General features: G+C 43.8%; 1 protein-coding gene across 1 annotated transcript in view; it reads left to right on the top strand.

Annotated features, from left to right (window-relative positions):
• Window positions 1-18,366, top strand: part of LOC126409014 (phospholipid phosphatase-related protein type 5-like) — a 35,650-nt gene extending 17,284 nt beyond the window's left edge. The window contains exons 2-6 of the mRNA XM_050074879.1: window positions 2,204-2,336; window positions 8,477-8,727; window positions 9,363-9,539; window positions 17,746-17,886; window positions 18,234-18,366. Coding sequence (XP_049930836.1) covers window positions 2,204-2,336; window positions 8,477-8,727; window positions 9,363-9,539; window positions 17,746-17,886; window positions 18,234-18,263 — 732 coding nt within the window. The 3' untranslated portion in view covers window positions 18,264-18,366. The remainder of the gene's footprint in view (window positions 1-2,203; window positions 2,337-8,476; window positions 8,728-9,362; window positions 9,540-17,745; window positions 17,887-18,233) is intronic.
• The last annotated feature ends 659 nt before the right edge of the window (window positions 18,367-19,025 follow it).

Here is a 19,025-nt window from a genome sequence, read left to right as displayed (position 1 = left end):
GTTCCTTGTAACGTCTATCTATATGACTTTAAGTGTTGTGTTTGTATTGTTGTCTGAACCACAATTTTTCACAATTAAGGCCATAAAGACAATGAGGAGGAGGAGGAGGAGGAAGAGGATGGTGGTGGTAACAGACCTAATAATCAGGAAAAAACAATCTAAAACTAAAACTAATGTCAACTAAACTTAAAGTAGGTTAAATGTATTTAAACAACAAAACTGTCAAATAAATAAATAAATAATGAATTGCCCAAATAACATTTGATACAAAACTAATAATTCTGATAATTACCAGGTACCGACGTATTGCCATCAAGCGTAGAATACGTCTCCGTCTTAATGACATGAGTCTCCGTATATTTTGTGTGATTTGGAATAGGCAGTATAGCGCTACTCCAACAACATGTGGTTGATCCATGATTGTCTGGCCTGTGAGTGAACGAGGGCAGGTGTGTTCCATTTACCCCTTTCACTCCCCCTCCGCCCACTTTCCCTCCGCCCTCCAAGTGGCCTCCGTGTGATGTCATAGCAAGGGCTGAGGGCAAGTGAGCGAGGGCGACTCAAACTGTTTTTGGAACGCAGCCTCAGTCTGATGATGAGACACTGTCAAACAAACCTCTGGACAGGTATAGAGCAGAGCCCAGTATCAACACAGAGGAATGTCCACTACAGTGGTGGTCCACACACACAGGTGCCCATGGTGAGCTAGCCCCTATTGCACAAAGGTACTTGGCTACACCAGCCTCTACAGTACCATGTGAGAGACTGTTTTCATTGGCAGGCCACATTGTTCACAAGAAGAGGTCATGTCTGTCATCTGAGAATGTGAACAAGCTGCCTGAGCAACTGGTTAAGAGAGAAGTAGTGGACTACTAAGGCTGTGAAAAGAGACTGTTCATTTGTTTCTGTAACGCCAGGCACAATATGTTAATTGAATAACTAACTGTTTATTGTTTGTATATTATGGATCCCCCTTACTGTGAAAAGGGACTGTTCAGTTTTCAGATAACACCACGCACAATTTTGTATTAATTTAAGGTCTACAGTAACTGTGAAACAGGACTGCTCAGGTTTTAGTTTGTCTGTAACGCCAAGCACAATTTTATATTAATTTAAGGTCTAACTGTGAAACGGGACCTGTAACGCCACACAGGCACTAAGAAAAGGGAATGTTCACTATTCTTAATAAAGTAAGAAAAAGAGATTTCTCAGACTAGTTTGTCATTTCTTTATTTTGAACACCACACATCTCCCCACCAAAATACAAAAATATTAGTATTTTAATCGCGATTAATCGTGATTAATCACAGAGTAGTACTGCGAGTGTGAGTACTGCGAATCAGTTAATTTTTTTTAATCGTTTGACAGCCCTAATATATATATATATATATGGTGCACGTGTGGAAATTAACAGTCCCTTTATTCCAAAAGTGGTAAAGAAAGCAAGGGAAGAACATTTAATAAAGCCCTGGAGGGTGGGAGTGGATGAACCCGGTTAAAGAGTACCCGCCCGGACAGGATGCTCTAAAACTACAGTGAGCGCGCCCGCAAGGAGGCAGAGATCATTTCATTGGTCAACACTAAACCTGGCATTCTATTGGTTGGGGGATTTTGACAGGGTTGTTACACAAAAAAATCCAAAAGCAGGGCAGAAATCTGAGAGCAGAAATTCCGCAAGCTCACAGAAACAGTTTGAGCGCGAGGAGAAAAGCTGAAGCTCGAGCAGGAAATCTGTGTGAGCAACATGGTATCTGAGTGCGAGCAACATGGTATCTGAGTGTGAGCACACAGTTTGAGCAGAAACAGAGTAGATGCGAGCGCAAGCAGAGGCTATTTGAGTGCGAGGGCAGGGTCTTTGAACGTGAAATTAATAAATAATGCTCTCAAACTGATAGACCACTCTCTTGAATAAAGGTAGGGATAAAGCTCCATAATATATCACAGTGCGTTCACTGCACGTCTGAACGGCAAACTCAGTGAAACCTGTAGATCTCCTGTGCATAGGTGGTGGTTTTCAGAGGTAGGATTTGTTTTCCCAATATGGTATGGATGCTGTTTTAGAAGATTTTTTGACACTCTTGAGACTGATAATGAGCATGTGGTGTGTTTGACAGATATCATCACTGGTAACTTTTTTTTCAACAGTTCCACAATCTAAGTATTTGGATCCAATAGTAATTTCGGTTTTTTTTCTGTTTGGCAGATTTCAGGCGTAGAGCTCGTTATCTTCCTCCTTCACTACAACTCAAACAACCTATACGACCAGGAGAAGGTTGTTGTCATGGGTGACTGTTGCTACGTGAACCCCATGGTGCGCAGGACCTTCCGTTTCCTTGGTAATCTAATTGCATATATGCACTAAAAATAACTCAAACCTATACTGACATTTAGCTGCTATGTGTTATTCATAATTTTGTATATTTTGTAGTTTAATCCAGCCTGCTTCATACTGAATAGCATTTTTAATCAGCAGTCAGTGTCAATCAGTGGTGGTAGTGGTCACCCTGCCAGTAGGCTTTGTCTGGTTTTGGCCAGCTCTCACTGATGTAAGCAGTCCAGACTTCAATTTATGGGTAAAAAGGTGAAAGGCAAAGTTCTAAATTGTTATGCAGTCCAAAACACCAAATACACTGTCTCCCAGGTGTTCTGCTTCAGGAGCTAATAAAGAGTCAGACTCATTCAGCCATTATATGAGAAGGTGTTTCATTTTTAACAGTTTAACACTTTCTGACAAGGTATGTTCTTTGTTATGAAAGAACATTTTATGAGATGCTTTTCTCATTATGTCTACATACTTTCTGATTATGAGAACACCTTTTTTAGCATTGCACAGTTGTAACCACATCAGGACTTGATCAGTTAAAATGTTCCTGTGTTGATAAAAATTACTTTAAACATTATAACGACATGATGGTCTTGTTATACAAAAAACAAGGGTAGTTGTTGTTGTTGTTGTTGTTGTTGTTGTTGTTGTTGTTGTTGTAAGGGACTGTCTGGAGCCTGGAAGGCAAGACACAAGACATGGAGCTCACATGGGATTTTATAAGACAATTTTCGTTACTTATGAGGGGGGAGTGGGTGGTGCAAAAGAAAGGGATGGCAAATTATTTTTTAAGGACAGGGGAGGGCCAGGTGCAATCTGGCAGACTGGCAGGATATATTAACACCACAAAAGATTCCGTCTGGCTGCGTTACAAACCAGCACCACCCGGCAGCATATCCTAATGCCATGAAAGGTGGCTTTTGCCATCCATGTCTGAAACTGAAATAAGCAGTATTTGACTACTTCGGAAAGAGAAAGGGCTGGAATTGAATCTGTTAGTGTGTTGTGCTGTTTTAGGCAAATCATTGCTCTCCACACACTGTAGGAACAAACTGTTAGTCATTCTATAATGAAGAGATTGAGAATTAAGATTTGTTGGGAACAATACTGGGCGTCACACGGAGGCACCAAAAATGTAGGGAATAACAATAGTAGGCCTCATGTGGCAGCACCAAAAATGTAGGGAATCTACTGGTATTATAAAAAGCGGGGATTCTATTTGTTGAAAATCTATAACAATACTACGTGTCACATGGGGACACCAAAATGTTGTGATCTAGGCATCAGTGCTATGTTTTACATGGCGGCACCATTTGTTGGGACTTAAACCTTAACATGGGCCTGACCTCGTAATAGATCTCCAATTAAAGTATAAAACTGGCTATCTGAAATAATTAATAACTTTTAATAATCATTATTAATTATGTTAAATTGTTTATTGAATAATGTTCATTTACATTAAATCACCTCGTGCGGCACGAGGTATATAATTGAAAAATGATTTGTGCCAGTTAATGGTATCAGTCTCAAAAGTTTTGATTAACAGTTAAATTAATAATGATAAACAAGATGCCGGAGGCAGCAGGTGGAGGTGTGGCACAGAGTAAATCACGGTTATCACGGATAAAACTAGAGATTTATACTGCTACTGATGGCAAAACTGTAGTGGAAGATGAATTTTTAAACTTCCTTGTGGTGAAAATGAAGACTGAATGATTGATTGACTGTGAACTACTTTGGGTCTGAGTGGATTGAATTGAGCAAACTAACATCACTTAGCTTAGGCGAAGCCAACTAACCAATAACCTGACAGCAATAACAATAACAATAACACTTCTACTGTTATTATACACGTATGTGTATACTATCAGATATTATTATATACTTTCAACATATTGTACCACAATAGCCAGAATTATAACTATAATATTATTACTTTCACTAATGTTGTTGTAAGCTATTACCGTTACCGTCTGTCTTGCATCTCTCTCTGTCTCTGTCTCTCTTTCTGTCTCATTGTGTCATACGGATTACTGTTAATTTATTATGCTGATCTGTTCTGTATGACATCTATTGCACGTCTGTCCATCCTGGAAGAGGGATCCCTCCTCAGTTGCTCTTCCTGAGGTTTCTACCGTTTTTTTCCCTCGTTAAAGGGTTTATTTGGGGGGAGTTTTTCCTTATCCGCTGCGAGGGTCCTAAGGACAGAGGGGTGTCGTATGCTGTAAAGCCCTGTGAGGCAAATTGTGATTTGTGATATTGGGCTTTATAAATAAAATTGATTGATTGATTGATTGATCACAACAGTAACTCAATAAACAGCATTAACTCACAATCAACAAATTAAACAGTCTTGCCTAGTCTGTACATCTATGATAAAGCTATGCCCAGTTTTTACGTTACCAATCTTTGAATAAATGGAGGGAAGAGTCGCTTTGTGGTGTGCTGCTTTTGTTACCCAGCAGGAGAAGGCTGGAAAGAGCTGTGGTTCCAGGTACAGTCTTTGTTGTATCCTTGTTCCAAAGGTGCAGATCTGAGGAAGCAGCTCGCTCGGGGTCCATGCAGAGTTAGACGTTGGGGTGCTAACTCAACTTGGTTCTCCTTGTTGCTGGAAAGTTATTTGCAAACCTTGTGTTTGGCACACTAACTTACCTGGTTTTAAGGTTTTGGCCCTGTTGTGGGCATGCAGATCATCGTCCAGGAGAAAGACAGCAAGAGTCTGCAGAGCAATTGCCCTCCCCTTAGTGGTTTGGGGGCAAGGGCCTCTGAGCTTGTCAGAGCCCATGAGGAAGAGGAAGACCTGTCTGGGCTTATCAAGGCCCAGGAGGAAAGAGGAGAGACTGTGTGAGAGAGCACAACTTTCCCTGAAGTTTGCTTGGTGACATCACAGAGGGGCATGTCACTGTAAAAGTACTGTCCAATCAAGTTTGACGACTGGTGTCACTTTTGGTGTGAGGTGGGGCATCCTGTGGAGATGAGTATCAAATAACTGTCATATGTTTGAAGAACAAAGAACATGAGGTTTCTTACCATTTCAGATGGCAAGAGAAGAAGCCTTCAGATGTCCAGTTTAGATTGTAACAAATGACAAATGATCTTTGGTCCAGTGAATCCCAACAGATTTCAGACACTAATACATTCTCGTCATTATCACTGAGATGAAGTGTTGCACAACTGTCATTTTTGCATTTGCATCGTGGGATTGTTGGCAGTGAGAAGTGCCCAGACTGCTCTTCATCATTAGAATTTGGGGGGGAATACACTGTGTATAAATTTCATATTAATAATGTGGCCATTTAAATAAAATGACAGAGGTGCTTTTTTTTTTTTTAAGATATTTTTTGGGGCATTTTGGCCTTTAATCGATACAGACAAGCGTGAAAGGGAGGGAGAGAGAGAGAGAGGGAGTGACATGCAGCAAAGGGCCACAGGCTGGAGTCGAACCCGGGCCGCTGTACATTGGGCGCCTGCTCTACACCACCGACGCCCCGACAGAGGTGCTTTTAGATGCTGCTTTTAAATGATTCTCACAAGATTCTTTTTTCTTTATGATGACAAATGTTTGAAGTAATGATGTTGTCTATTGTTGTTTCTGTTTCATGTCAGTGACATTGTTTTTTTCATATAGCGAATTCACTCATGCATGCACATTTGCGTGATAGAAGGTGTCATGTTAACACTGTAGCATACACTATATTAAGTAATAGAGTATACCATGCTCCTCTCTAAAATCCTTTAAAAAAATCCTGAACTACACCCTGTTGTTGGCTTCTTTGGTATTGCTGGTGGAGACGACCAGGCACCGTATGGTGACTTATGCTTTGCTCTTGGCCAGACGTGCAATCTTGCTCAAATGGAAGGAGGCTGCCCCGCCCACATCTGGCCAGTGGCTTCGAGATGTAATGTCCTGCCTAAAATTGGAGATACTGCACTGTCTGCCAATGGTTCAGAGAAAAAATTTGTAAGACCTGGGGACCCTTTCCGTCTTATTTTCATAACACCCAACAACATCAGCTCTCAATGTGTTCTAAAAGTAAAATCTGATTCCATGGATATTGCTACTTTGCTCATTAAATCCAGACATTGTGCCTTAAAAGTATTTAAAGGGAGGAAAAAAACGAGGGACAGGAGGATGGGTGGGGGGGTAGGAGGGAAGGGCTGTTGTATCATATAGGGTATTAATTTGATCGCCTCAGGGTTATGTTTACTTTTGTTTGTTTTGTACACTGATGTGTATTGTGTGGTATTGTGGAATGTGTCTGCCCAACCCAGCATTTTTTCTTTTTGAAAACCTTAATAAAAAACATTTTGAAACAAACACAAAATACCATGCCAACATCTAAGCATTACCTATGTTGATGCAGTGGCGTAATGTAACTAATTACATTTACTCAGGGATTGTGCTTGTGTAGAAATCTGAGGTACTTGTAGGCTACTCTACTTAAATATTTCCATTTTATGCTACAGTATTGATACTTACACTGTACTACATAAATATTGTGCTTCTTACTACATTATTTTGACAGTTACACTATAGTTACTTGTTACTCTGCAAATTAAGATTCTACATCAGAGTGCTTTTCCTTATGATACATTAGTACATTTTGCTAATAATATTTATGTTCTTTTATTTAAATGTGCAATGTATAATGCCTGGCCACAAGCTCCAAAGAAATAGGGGGCAGCATTTCACCAGCCCACTACTGGGTCCATTCAATCTACATTAACAGTCATCAGTTACTGAAAAAAATAAAATAAAATAGCTAATATCAGCACAACAAGAACATGTTAAATTCAACAAAACTGCTGAAACTCTTAGAGCCAGTCAAACTAACACTGGTCTTATAATCTTTGTGTGTAGCTTACGTTGCATCTTTCTTAGCTCAGTTTTAGCTAGATCATCATAGCAAACAAACAGGCACAACAAAACCATATATCAAATTTTTGTTCATTCATTCATTCATTCATTCATTCGTTCATTTTCATTTACATATCCGGGGCTGGGTCTTGAGGGCAGCAGGCCAAGCAAAGAACCCCAGACGTCCTTTTCCCCAGCTAGGCCTTCCAGCTCCTCCTGGGGGATCCCGGGGCATTCCCAGGCCAGACGAGATATATAATCTCTCCAGTGTGCTCTGGGTCTGCCCCAGGGCCTCCCACCAGTTGGACGTCAATGTACACCTCTTATAGGAAGCACCCAGGAGGCATCAGATGCCAGAACCATCTCAACTAGCCCCTTTCGACATGAAGGAGCAGCGGCTCTACTTCGAGCTCCCTCTTGATGTCCAAGCTTCTCACCCTGTCTCCAAGGCTGAGCCCAGCCACCCTTTGGAGAAAACTAATTTTGGCCGCTGGTATCTGTGATCTCATTCTTTCAGTCACTACCCAACGCTCATGTCCATAAGTGAGGGCTGGGACGTAGATGGACCAGTAAATCAAAAGCTTCACCTTCGGGCTCAGCTCCCTCTTCACCATGCAGGTCCAGCGCAGTGCCTGCATCACTGCAGACGCTACACCAAACCGCTGATCCATCTCACGTTCCATTTTACCTTCACTCATGAACAAGACCCAGATACACTTGAACTCCTTTGCTTAGGACAGCAACTCCCTCCGAAACCAAAGGGGGCCATTTTTTTATTTTTTGTATTTGGAATATTTTTTGGTGCACTTTTTGTGGTCATTAGTTGCACTTAAAATATGTTTTGCCAATAGCCAATGTTAGATGTTAAATAATGGTCTAACATAAATGTTGTGTGGGCTTAGCTTCAAACCAATGGGTGTTTCAAACAGGACGGGCCAGGGCTAGCTAGCATGCTTATACGTAGACGACTTTGACATAACAGACACTGTTACTTCTTCACATTTTGTTGATGATGGTAGGTAATTTTTGGAAAGCTTTAAACTAATATTCTGCCCATATGGTACACATTGTACCTTTAAGTAACATTTTCTTTGCACAACCTGTACTTGTAATGTATGTTAATTGTATTACTTTTACTGAAGGATCTGAATTCTTCCTCCACCACAGTGTTGATGTGATTTAACTAAAGCTTGAATGGGCTGTCTCATTCTATGTTAATGTAACATGTTATGGCAACATGCTGCTTTTAAATGTGTTGAATTGTAATCATACAATCTCTGTGTGTTTCTCTGTAGGTGTGTATGTCTTTGGTCTGTTTACAACAGACATATTTGTCAACGCAGGTCAGCTGGTCACAGGATGTCTGGCTCCTCACTTCCTGTCTGTTTGCCAGCCCAATTACACAGCCCTCGGCTGTCTGGACACAGCGCTCTTTGTCAGCCAATCAGATGCTTGCACTGGTGACCCTGATGACATCATGAGAGCCAGAAAGACTTTCCCCTCCAAAGAGGCTGCGCTGAGTCTGTATACGGCTGTTTACCTGGCAGTGAGTGGCTCTGTTTAATGTAACAGCTGCTGGAGATGTGCAGAGACAGAGACGAGCATAAAAGATCCCCATGCAGTTTATTTTTACCCAACACATTCTCACTCCAACCTCGTCACATATCAATGTTTGGTCATGGACTTTCCATGTCGATATATGATGTGCAAGTCACCCTGGGTGCGCTGGTTGTTGACGTTCTGGGACACTGTGTCAACTTCAGCCTGTTTCATGCATTGTCTGTTTTCAAAATACACATCCATTTTTACAGTAAATGTACAGTTTGCAAACAGTCTCTTTCAAAATAAGTGCACCATGTCAGTAAAACACCACAAATTGACATTTTTTCCCATCAAAAACCAATGCACATGGTTTGGTTTGGTTTAGCCAACACACACACGTGGTTGGGATTAGGAAAAAAGAACAGGGTTTGACTTTACAATCTTACAGGAAGCAAACGACATAAAAGGATGGCTTTTTTCGTTGGTGTTTGACAGGGAAGTCTCTGACCAAGCGCTGGTATTCAGTGACTTTAGAGTGAGACCAGGTTGCATTACCACTGAGTATAAATCTTACTGTATCTCACCATATAACACTGGTTCTGAATAGTGTCACAGAAATAAAGTAACCATCCTTTTCAGATGTACGTCATGTCCTGTGTCGGTTCCAGAGGAGGCCGTCTGACTGGACCCCTCGTCAGCCTCTCACTGGTCAGTCTGGCTGTGCTAACAGGCATCAACAGAGTGGCCGAGTACCGAAACCACTGGAGTGATGTCATTGCAGGACAAGCCATTGGGGGAGCTATTGCTGTATTTCTGGTCAGTTCATTACTACTGACCATTTCAAGATAAAACCACCAGAGCAGACTCAATAAACACTTCTGTCAGACAAACAACAAACAATGAAATAGTTATTACTCACCTATGATGTATTATCATAATCCACTGATCCATATTATTCAGACAGAATCACAGCATACACAGATCCCATTTCAGTTTTCACACTGACAAAGGTCCAGATGATCTAAATCTAGTGAAATATTAAGTCCACTCCAAACACATTATTACAACCATAGATATACACAAACTGCTGTTGCATCAGTTTTAAACACCCATATTTCTCCACATATTATCAATAATTTCTCTGTCCTTCATGTAAACAAACTGACTGGACTATCTCAAAGTGGAGGTGAGCTACTGACCTTTCCACTGACACCTCATTTGAGCCAATAGGAGCTTCCAGTGCTGTTGTATGGCCTTACTGGCCAAATGAGGCCTAAGCTGAAGACACACATTTCCTGTAGTTTAGAGCCATTGATTGGCCAACCTCACCCGGGGCTTATGGGTCTTGTAGTCAATAACAAATGAAGCTCCACAGCAGATGTGAACTCCTTACAGGCAGCACACATGTACAGAAATGGCAAACAAATGGCTCCTCTGATGTCTTACAGGAAAAAAAACAGTCTTTCTTATCAAATTAGGTTTTCTGGAATTGTGTTTATATTGAGTAAGCTCCTAAATAGACTTTCCTGTCTGTGCTGATTAGTTTTTTCACTCATATTCACACATTTACATTGTTTTACCCTCTTTAAAAAAAATAAAAATAAAAAAATAATGGGGCTTCATGTTCTCTATCGTTCTAGGCTTCCCCTCCACCCAGAGATATATTGTATATATCTCTATTGGAGACCTGAACCCTTGGGTCACGTGACGTGGATAATTTCTTTAAGACAATCCACCTGTGGTCGTGGCTGACAGCCTATATAAAGCCCTGTCAACCACGCCTCCAGTGATTTTTCTGATTCCACTTGGAGCAGCGTGGTGTGTGTCGCTGTGCTTCTTTGAGACAATTCTATCTTCTGTCTTTCTACAAAAAGAAAACTTTCGTTTAGCAAGGCTAACAAATACACAGTCCGTGCCGCTTACCTCACGGGGTTTGAGAGAGGGTGATCGCCTCTCACGGTGGCTGTGTTGCCGTCCTTGCTGTCGCACTCTCGGTGTTGGCATATTGTCTCTGTGGAGAGGCTTCCGTGCCGGATAACACCAGGGTCTTTATCCCGGTCCCATTTGGCCGAGGGGAGAAGGATCCGTGAGTTTGTTGATAGTGTCGAGCGTGTTGTCCCTGTGCGGGGATTTTCTTCATGTTACCGACACAGAACTCTCTTCTTTGTTCGCTGGGGCATTGAGAAGGAGTTTGTGGGTTATTAAAGTTGCTGCCTGTCCCTTTGTTTGTACATTGCACCATTCATACACAATACATTCCACAATCCCACAGTTTTACCGGTAAAAGTTTGGCAGCAGGCGTGCAGGGAGAGCCAGTTTCCGCGTGGTGATCCCGCGAGGGCGGGGTTATCGTGAGATTTGGAGAAATGGAGTCAATAAGCCATTTTTGTGTGGTGTGTGGGGTTCAATTGCCCATTGAGGATGAGCATGATGTGTGTGTGCATTGTTTGGGGGAGGAACATGCTGCTGCGGCAGTCAACAATCCATCCTTCTGTATGGATTGTTCTATTTTGCCAGCACGATCCTTAGAGGCTCGGCTTTGTGTGTTTAAGGTGAAGCGTAGGTGGGGACGAAGAGAGTTTACACCATCCACAGTGCCCCAGCAGTCTAAGTGCCTCAAGATGGGGGATTTTGGAGGCAGCTCCTTTGTAGATTCCCACCCTAAGTCCCCTCCCAGGTCCTTCTTGCCTGGTGACACGATCAGAATCAGAAGGCCCGAAGCTGATGACCAGGAGGATGTGGAGGAGGAAGTTGATGTGTTAGGGTTATCGGATGATGCAGATGCTGAGGGGATGATTGAGGAGAGTGAGACCAAAGAAAGTAAGCGCTAGCAATTCAGAAGCTTGATTGAGAGGGCTTCTCAGGCTCTTGGGCTTGGACCAGTATTAGGTCAAGCTCCTCCCCCCTCACGCTTTGATGAGGATGATGATCTCCCTGATACGGAGATGCCTTTTGCAGTGCCTCTCCTGCCTTTAAAGTATTTGCACCCTCGTCCTAGTGTGAGTTACAGAGACATTTTAAAATGGATTACCTGCCAAGTATGGAACATTTTAAAAGTAGGATTAAGGACTATTTGAGTACTGAATGTACATGTCCTGTTACCGAGCGCTTCTGGTGATTATACTGTCTTGAAGTGAATTGCCAGCTGTTTTGTAACTGTTTGTTTCATGTTGTCTGTTTTAACCTGCTGTGTTTTTAGGGGAACTATTATGCTGCTGTCTTGGCCAGGACTCCCTTGCAAAAGAGATTCTGAATCTCAATGGGACTATTTCCTGGTAATTCAAAGGTTAAATATAAAAAAAGATGTGGAAGACCTGATGCACAAGGCATTTGAGAATCCCAAATCCTTTACTGCTACCACCAGACGGATGTCTGCCATGCAGGATAAGGAGAAGGTGGGCTGTGGTTCTTTGCCTCAGCTAGACCAGTCGGTTTCAGCCCTCTTATTTCCGGCCAGCTCTGTGTTAGGGCCAGCTACTCCGTCAGGGGACTGCAAAATGCTGGATGCCTCACTGGCCAGACTGCACAGGTCTATGGCAGTTCAGACTCAACTGGCGAATACCGGGTCCGTCTTAGCGCTGTACCAGCGGAAGTTGGTACGTCAGCTGAGCACTGGGGCTGATGCCCATCTTATTTCTGAGATACAGCTCGTTTCATCTATGTTGTCATCACTGATGAAAGAGCAAACACTGACTGCCAGGAAGGGCATGTTGTCATTCTGGGTTACCAGGCACCAGCTGTATTTGTCCAGATCTAAGTTGCAGTCAGAGGACAAGTCGTACCGACGGCCATGTTTGGGCCTGGTGCCACTACTCTTTTGCAACGGGCACAGGAGGCCCACCGTTGTGCTAAGGAGGTCTCTAGTGCACTGACCCCCAAGGCCAAGCCCAGGTGGTCTGGTCAGGCTTGGGGTAAGAGGGTCGAGGGCCCCACATAGGCACTTGGATCAGGCTGGGGGCCTGGTCACCTGAGGGCTACCCTGGATGCTTGCCACGGTCGCGCCGGTGCAGCCAGAGGAGCTGCCAGAGGCAAAGTGGGCAGAGCCTTCATCTTCTTCCTGACACCAGATCACATCCAGCCTGCCTCCAGCAAGCTCAGGCTTGAGTGGCAGCCTGGGAGTCAATGAATGCGAGCCCCTGGGTGGTTTCAACCATGACCCAGGGGTATCGTATTCAGTTTGCTCAGCGTCCCCCAACCTCAGTGACACCTACAGTGTTCACGGTGGTGGACGCAGAACGAAAAGCAGTTCTCCAGACCGAGATTTGTACTCTGTTGGGAAAAAGGGCCATCAGGGAAGTACCTCACGGCAACAGGCAGGCTGGGTTTTACTCTTGCTATTTTCTCATCCCCAAGAGGGATGGGAAATTGCGACCCATTTTAGATCTCAGGGGTCTGAACTGGCATCTCAGGTGGCTGCCTTGCAAAATGTTGACGATTCCCTGGGTGAGACAGTCCATCAACAAAGGGGACTGGTTCACAAGAGTAGATCTGAAGGATGCCTACTTTCAGATTCCAATCTGGAACAGGCATTGACGTTTTCTCCGCTTCGTGTTCGACGGCAGGGAATACGAGTTCCAAGTCCTGCCGCTTGGTATCTCTCTGGCTCCGCGTACCTTTACAAGGTGCATGGAGGCGGTTCTTGTGCCTCTACGGCAGAAGGGGATACGAATATTGAATTATTTAGACAATTGGCTCCTGTGTGCACATTTGGAGGCTCAGTGCTGGGCGCATCTGACTCTCCTCCTAGACCACATTTAGCACCTTGGCCTGCATCTCAACCTAGAGAAGAGCAGGCTGGAGCCATCTCAAGAGACACAGTTCCTGGACCTAGTTATAGATTCCCACGCTGGTCTACTTTCTCTGATAGAGGAGAGGCAGCTGTCTCTCAGGTCCAGTCTCTCTCTATTCAGGCTGGGGGCCGGGGTCACATGGAGGCAGTGTCTCTGCCTTCTGGGCCTGATGGCGTTCTCAGTCCAAGCAGTCCCTTTGGCTCTCCTACACATGCGGCCAGTGCAGAGGTGCATCCTGGGTCTGGGTTTGGGTCCCAAGAGTTGCCTGGATACCACGGTGCTTGTAACCAGGAGGTTGCGGGTGGCTCTCCGTTGGCTGGAGGACAGCAGGAATCTCGCCAAGGGCAGTCTGCTGGGTCCAGAGACAATCCTCCCCTCAGAGCAGACGCTCTGGCTCACCCATGGCCGAGCGTCCTGTTGTATGCCTTTCGCCCCTTTGTCCTTCTTCCACCCCACCTTGGGAGGGTACAGAAGGAAGGAATGAGGCTGATTCTGGTGGCCCCATATTGGCCACACATGACCTGGTTCATGGACATCCCGCCGTTGCTGGGCGGGACTCACTGGGAGCTCCCAATACGTCGGGACCTGCTGTCCCAGGCTCGGGGGACTCTGCTTCATCCCGTTCCCCAGGGGTTCAGGTTGTGTGCACGGCTCCTGAGGGGTCTGAATTTTTAGTTATGGGGTTATCTCCTTCAGTGGTCTGTACACTGCAGGAGGCTCATGCACCATCTACAAGATCGCTCTACACGTACAGGTGGAGGGCCTTAGCAGCCTGGTGTGGGGGGCACCATGTTGACCCAGTAACTTGCTCAGCCCCGACTATCCTGCAGTTCCTTCAGTGTCTTTTGGATGCCGGGAAGTCGCTTTCGACTCTAAGGGGTATGGTGGCGGCAATAAAGGCAGCTTGGATGGGACACTACCAGTTGCCTGAAGAGGCAGGCAAACTGGTTTCCCAGTTCCTTAAGGGTGCTAGGCGACGTGCTGGTCTGTGTTCCAGGCCGTCTCTCCCACCCTGGGATTTGGAGCTGGTCTTAAGGGCTCTTGAGGTACCTCCGTTTGATCCTTTGGAGTCAGTGGACCTAAAATGGTTGTCCTTTAAGTTTGCTCTTTTATTGGCGCTGGCAACAGCCAAGAGGGTGGGGGAGCTCCATGCTCTCTCTGTGCATGAGCATCTGTGCAGGTTCATGCCAGAGGGGGCAGGGGTGGTCCTACGTCCAAACCCTGCTTTCCTTCCTAAGGTTCTGTCTCCTTCTCAGCCGAACGAAGACATGGTGGTACGGTCTCTCCTCTCCAACTCAGCAGAGGAAGGTGATCGTAGGCACTCACTTGTGTGCCCAGTTAGGGCACTCAGGGTGTATTTGCAATGGACACGGTGCCATAGGCAGACAGATCAGCTGTTTTAGGCCAGACCTCCGGGGTCAGCCGCTGTCCAAGGCCCGTCTTTTTCACTGGATTGTGGGAACTATCCAGCAGGCATATGTAGGGGCAGGGGTGCCCTTCCCGTCTGGGATGCAGGCACATTCAACCCGGGGCATGGCTACTTCTTGGGCGTCATGGCGCGGTGAGATTTGTGCAGCAGCTACCTGGTCTGCCCCATCCACGTTTGCAAGATTCTACCAGTTCAGTGTGGCTGCAGGCACATCGTTCGGTGAGTGAGTGCTTGGCTTGGCCCAGCAGTAGTGAAATATGGTTTCCCTGTCATGCCAGCCTGTGTGGCTCACCTGAGTGGCCTCTCCACCCCTTTATCATGCCTTTGCATCTTGCAGGGCCTCGTAACCTTGGTAGCGTCTGGCGCCAGGGCTTGTGGCAACAGCATCTTGCGTCTTGCGGAGCTGGCTAGCCTGGGGTGTGTATATAGTGTACATTTGTATATAGTTCATTGGGCACACAGTGTATTTTGTAGAGCACTTTGGTGGCGGGGACGTATCATTCGAAGTTGATGCTGTAACCCTAGTTCTCTGAGTGAAGAGGCTTCCCCTCCACCTCGAGGCCGCTCTGGGATTCGTTCCATCATATCTAGATCACTGGGGGCGTGGTTGACAGGGGTTTATATAGGCTGTCAGCCACGACCACAGGTGGATTGTCTTAAAGAAATTATCCACGTCACCTGACCCAAGGGTTCAAGTCTCCAATAGAGATATATACAAATCTCTGGGTGGAGGGGAAGCCTCTTCACTCAGAGAACCAGGGTTACACATGTAACCTCACGGTATGGCCCTATTGTGTTTTCCAGCTAATACCTCCCAGTTCCAGTCATTTGCAGCTTTTTTCAAGAAAACATTCAGATTTGAAAAAAACAACAACTTTTATTTTAGTGTGTTGAAACTTCTATAAGTCAATACAGAAGCACTTACAGTGATTCTGACTGTTGAGGAAAAACCTCTGAGTGTTACCTTTCAAATTAGACCATGCATGTATATGCACTAACAATGGAACAAAAAAAAGCTTTCAATTTACTATAGGAATGACTTGGACAGGCATTTTAGGTGAATTTAGGTGAATTTACACTACATCAGAGATGGGGGACTCGAATCACATGACTTGACTCAAGTCAGACTCGAGTCGCAAATATGATGACTTGAGACTTGCTTGACTAACGTTGATAAAAGACTCGACTTGACTTTGACTTTGTATTCATGACTTGAGACTTGACTTTGACTTGAGACAGATGACTCGAAAGGACTTGGCTTTAATTCAATATTAAAGGCACGCTAAGCATCGTTGGGCGTCACTTCTGTTTACGTTCAACAATGTTATCAAACACAACGGAGCTAGCTTGCCAAATATTTTTCCTTGAGCTTTTCGAAGTGACTGGTGGAAAATGCATGACCCTTCACCATGAATTAGATTTTTAAAATTTAGCTGAGTTCATCTGATGAACATTAAATGTGTTATTTAAAATTTTCACTGCACTCCTAAATTTCTTTCTGTGCTCCTAAATTTTTTCACTAGGAGCACATGTGCTCCTAGTGAAAAAGGTTAGCATAGAGCCCTGTTTGAACTCTGTTTTTAGCCTCATTGTAGCCTGTAGCTCTAACTACCTCTCTGGGCATCGCGTTCACGTGTGCGTGCTTGCGCGAGACCGTGAGACATGGGAATCGCGTTCATGTGTGTGTGCTTGCTTTCGCTGGTCTCTCGCTGGCTGGTTGGTACAGCCTGGACCCAAATGTTTTTGTTGCCATTTGCGGAGCCTTGGCTGCCTACAGAGACCAGACTTTTTCACAGCATATTCAGAGGACATGTAGCTAGCGGATCGTGAGGAGATGTTTGCTGTATGTAACATATGACTTGACTTGTGACTTGCTTGACCTGAGCAATGACTCGACTTGACTTGCTTGACTTATAGCAGGGACTTGACTTGACTCACCACAACTAACTTGGGACTTGCTTGAGACTTGAAGGTAAAGACTTGAGACTTGCTTGTGACTTGCACATGTGTGACTTTCCCCCATGTCTGCACTACATGTACTGTAAACATTTCCTCATATAAAGGGAAAAGGCAGGGAGAGTTTAAAAGAAGTTGAAGTCAGAGTATAAATTTACAAAAGGGTTAATCATTTTAGAAATCAGCAAATCCATTAATAAAATCAACGAAACGGTCAACGCAAATGAAATCAAGTTTTTCTTTTATATTTCCAATAAACAAAGGCTGATTGTCCTGCTCCTCACATCCTGTCACTTCTTTGAACTCTGATGATAGTATTGATTTAAAATGATATAATGAATGACTTTGCCTCACAAAGGAATCCCAGAGCTTCTTTCCAGAGAGTCAGACCACCACTCTGCCACTCTTCATTATTAAGTCACTTAACCAAATATATTTAGGCGCTTTTCTTAATAGAAAACTGGTCTAATGGACAAAAATGCTGCAGGACACACATACACAATGCACACAAGTTGTTGCTTGAATGAACTTGAATTCCTTTTTTGTGTCACAAGTCAAGCACAACAGTCTGGTCGGGTAAAAAAGCTGGGTCACAGAGACAATGTCATCAAAAATGACGAAGCTTTGTCTCAATACCTCAGTAGCACAGGTTACCTAATACAGGTCTCTCTATTAGGCTTACTCTTTTGTCGTATGTCTGTTTTTGTCTACATATGTTCCTTGTGATTTACAAATGACTTATTTTGGTCATGCAAACAGTTGTCTTATCTGGAAGGAATTGTGTGAAATGATTAAGATGGCTGTATGTGACTGTAGCCAATGTCTCTTCCTCTCTCTGTCTTTCCAGGTGATGTTTGTGGTTCAGTATTTTAAAAAGAGACCTGTGATTTCTCAGAGTCCCTCAGACGCAGGCACAGCAGACACTGATGAGGCTTCTCCCCAAAGAAATCACAGCATGGAAGCCAGTGACAAATACATTGTTACAAAGGTAACACTTTTATACATGGAGAGGTTTGTTTTCAGTGCACGACATACCATTCTGTAGATGAAAACCAGTATGTCCATATGTACTGTTTTAATGACATGACATCAATTGATAGTAGACACATATCAAAAGTTTAACCACTGTAGTAAAGGGAGTGTCACTTGTCACAGTGTCTTGACAATTATGAAAGAGTCTAACAATACAGAAATGTTCACAATACTCAGAGCACCATTAAAACTTTCAACGGTTTTCAGGACAACTCAAATAATGAAGATCTCAATAATCTGTAGCAATTTACAAGTTCTCTTTGAATTTTTAATTTAAATGTGTTTGCTGTTCTTCTCCAACAGAGTCCAGGATCCTTCACAGAAGTCACATGACTATGAACCCCCCCACTGCATGACCAGGGGGAAATGGAAGTCACCTGTTCTATGTCACATTAGGACCTCCATATTCAAAGACCTTATTCTCTTTAAGATCCTTTTTGCAGCATTTGGAAATAATCAGTTATTACTACATTAATCTTGACTAATGAGTGTAAATGTGGCAAACAAATGGTCACTACATGCATCTGCTTTTGTCTTGCATGATGCCAAATCAGTTTTGCTGGATATCTGCTTTATCCTCAGCTTCTTGTGCGCAGCAGGAAGTGTGTGCTTTTCTTCCACAATGAAATCTGGCAGGCGCAGTTCAAAAAGAAAGGAAAAAAAAGCACAAATGTGTTATTAATTTTGGCAATACCATTGGTGTCAGACAAAAGCTGCTGTCACTTTAAACATAGTCTGATTTGTTTACTTTAATTATACCAAAGCCTATGATGCTACACTGTAAATAATGGTAGGCTACATGTACAAACAAGTTCTTCATGTCTTCATGTCTGTGGAGATATGCAAAGTCTTGGGCTGTTGTAAAACTGCGCCTACTTGGGGCAACAAAAAAGTTTGTCTTGGGTGCATCGATACAATAAACAAACTAGAAAGGATGGCAGAGGAGGTATCCACACAGCAATGTTACTGCGCTAGAAAGCCACAAAAAGGTCCACAGGCTGATATCAGTGCAAAAATAGTCTATTTATTTAAGACATCTGTGCACAAAAAGGTGCACAGTGAAAAAATATTGAATTAAAAACAGCAGCAAATGTT

This window comes from Epinephelus moara, chromosome 21 (assembly GCF_006386435.1).
Source record: "Epinephelus moara isolate mb chromosome 21, YSFRI_EMoa_1.0, whole genome shotgun sequence".
Lineage (NCBI taxonomy): Eukaryota > Metazoa > Chordata > Actinopteri > Perciformes > Serranidae > Epinephelus > Epinephelus moara.
The sequence above is the reverse complement of the archived record's forward strand: the minus strand, read 5'-3'. Positions and strand labels throughout refer to the sequence as shown.